General features: G+C 32.5%; 1 protein-coding gene across 3 annotated transcripts in view; it reads left to right on the forward strand.

Moving 5' to 3' along the window:
- abhd18 (abhydrolase domain containing 18) overlaps positions 1-1,873 on the forward strand; it is a 32,098-nt gene extending 30,225 nt beyond the window's left edge. For all 3 annotated transcript variants that reach the window (XM_015057730.1, XM_015057733.1, XM_015057731.1), the window contains one exon: positions 409-1,873. In XM_015057730.1, coding sequence (XP_014913216.1) covers positions 409-466 — 58 coding nt within the window. In that variant the 3' untranslated portion in view covers positions 467-1,873. The remainder of the gene's footprint in view (positions 1-408) is intronic.
- Positions 1,874-3,125: the final 1,252 nt, after the last annotated feature.

Genomic DNA, 3,125 nt, shown 5'->3' on the forward strand with positions numbered 1-3,125 from the left:
GTTTTATTACAGCTGAACACAACATAGGGTGAGGGTTAGGGTAACCCTAAAAAATGGTATTTTGTGCCTCGGAAATACTGTACATGATAATTCCCCTTTAATGACTGAAAACAACTTTTATTGCAACTTCCCACAAATGTAGAAGTTATTTTATTATTTTATTATTAATGTCCCTTTGGGATTAATAAAGAATTTTTGAATTTCATTAATCTGCCATGATTGTCATTTGTTTTGAAAATGCATTTTTACATTTATTTGTTTTGTGTTTTACATTGCAAAGACCTGGCTTCCTCAACAGAGTTATGGCTTTTATGTATTTTTTCACTTAATGTAATTTTCTTTGATCCTTGGCTTTAGGCATCATTATGTCAGCCAAATAATTAGATGATGTTTCTCTTTTTCCTCCAGACAGGCCATTTATGATGCATTTAACAGGTTTTCCCTGAAGTATCCAAGCTCCCAGTAGTTGTGGGAGGCTGAGGCCCTGTTGACGCTGCGACAGACACCACAGCCTGAAGAAAGGACAAGAACTTCATGGACAGCAGCAACGATCAGAAACACTTTAGTTCATCCAGCAAGCAGTGGCAGCTTTTGTATTGCCTCCTCCTGATTTTCCTGACTTGCCTGGCGTCTCTGGAAAACTAAAACTAATGTGGATGACTGAAGATTTGTGTGCCAGTATGTGTTGATTAAGGATAGACTTAGACCTTATTTTGTTAGGACCGTGTAGGAATCATGGAACATTGGAGGTGATCTCCTGTTTTTATTATTTTAAAATCTCTGGACTTGGAAATCTCTGGATTTCACAAGTAGGCAAATTTACAATAAGCTACAGAAATCATGAATGTGGGAGCGTAATTACAGAAACAAAGTATTCTTTTAAAGCTGCAAAAAATATCAGCCTGAGAATTTCTTGCTGTATTTGGAACACTGTGCAAATTTCATAAATTAAAATGTAGTTTTGTGAATATTTTAATCATTTTTTTGTACCTTCTTTTCTTAAATATAATGAACCTGAATGCTGTTGACTTGTGTGTTCTTTGTTCTTCCTCTTTTGAGTTTGTGTGTTGGCTCTGAGTTTGTTTGGTGTGTAGATGGTTCAGTCTTTGACCAGCCAGAGCTGATTTAAACAAATGTTTAAAATCTCCCAGACGCTCTGCAGCTGGGTTGTTGTCATGTCAGCAATCATTGTGCATCTGTAGTGTGGGTCCAAATCTGCAAGATGCTCAAATGGAAACTGTTGTATTCAAAGATTTTATAGGAGAACAGAGATCAATTTTTATATGATGTTTGTTATCATGATGTAAACATTGTCTCCTTAACAACTGATACTCATTTAATTTGGAAACATTTTAAATTTGGAGACAGTTTTGGTGATTTCTGATAACTATGCTCCATTTAGAACTGGAGTATCTGATCCAGTTATACAGTGGGCCAACATTAAAGACTTGAAGAAAGTCAGCCTTGAAAACGTGCCTAATTGAGGATATTTTTCCTTTCCATGTGAAAATGAGCAAAACTTTACTGTAAGCACACTTGACATCAAATAAGCCAATCAATAATTTGCATCTTACTCTCACTTTAGCCTTCTGAGTAAAATGTCTATGTAGCAATTTTTCTAAACTCTGACGTTAATCCATCCATCCATTGTCTAATTGTTACTCTACTTTATTCTTTTAATTTTTTTAAACTACTTTCCTTGAAACAGTTTTGGTCTATGTAGATTCTTCCATTTTGATCTTGAAACCCTAGAAGACATTCAAATTGAGAAGTACTTTATTGATCCCAAAGAGAAATTAAATGTTGTAAAGCATTTAATTGAAGAGTTATCATATTGCTTTGAATGTTGACAATAAAAGACTTTATAACTTCACTGCATGATCTTAATGTATGGAAGCTGGTTTCTGCCACTAATTTAAAAAAAAGTTATCTTTTTATATGGAGATGACTATCCATCAGGCATTGCATTTTCTAACATAACGTTAAGATAATAAAAGTACATTATAATGAGATACTATATTATGTTACTAAAATATATATTATATATATATATATATATATATATATATATATATATATATATATATAATATACGACAGTTAAACGACATTTAACTGAAGTCCTCAAAGGGGGGCGGGTTTTAATGTTTTTATCTTTTTTAATCTTTTTCAAAATGTCTCTTTCTCACTGTTTCAGTGACTTTAATGTTTTTATCTTTAAAAAAAAAAAAAAAGTACGAGATGTTAGAGTCCTTGTCAAATGGCCTTTTGACTAAAGTCCAAAGGGTTGGAGTCCCAGTTGACGGCGTCTCAACTAAAGTTCTACAGCTTTTTATTTCTCTTTCTCACTGTTTATTACATGCTGTTTTTATTTTAATTATGTAAAGCACTTTGAAATGCCTTGCTGCTGAAATGTGCTATACAAATAAAATTTGATTGATTGATTGATTGATATACCACTATATATACAAATATATTCTATTTCATAATTATGTTTTAATCATGACTGGAATCCAAAAAGATTTCTAAAGAAAAAAAACCTTCACACCTTAACTGAGATAGGAAATAGCGCCCCTTCAGTTCTGGAGTACAATGGCCCCACTTGCAAATAAGGTATGGGACTGACATCTGGTCTGTCCCCGCCCCTTTCTGTCTGCTGCAGCAAAGTTCTTCTCCATAAATTGTAACTGCGTTTATAAAATGTATAAATGTATAGATAAAATGTATTTTATTATCAACCCTCTAGAGGCAAAATGTATGTTTATGATGTAAATAAGTACTTGTTTTAAATATTGTGTGATTTAAACTGCATTTGTATAATTATATGCAAAAATAGTTAATTTATCTTGTGAACGTTATTTTGAGTTAGGTTAAAATTCATCAGTAAAGTATTTTACAAATAATTTGGCTTGACTTGATTGCAATAATATCAATAATTTCTCTAATCCTCTTAACTCTGCAATGGTCTATTAAGGCCTTTGTGTCAAACGTAGAACAGAGGTCTTCAGAGACACAATCGAACAGCAAGAGAGGCCACATGGGTCATTTTAAAATTGATAATTCTATTTTCTAACAATAATGTCATAATAGTACTTGACTGAATATGAATTCATGGTATTTTAATGC

This window comes from Poecilia latipinna, unplaced genomic scaffold (genome assembly GCF_001443285.1).
Source record: "Poecilia latipinna isolate Pla-1442-1.1 unplaced genomic scaffold, P_latipinna-1.0 Scaffold1486, whole genome shotgun sequence".
Lineage (NCBI taxonomy): Eukaryota > Metazoa > Chordata > Actinopteri > Cyprinodontiformes > Poeciliidae > Poecilia > Poecilia latipinna.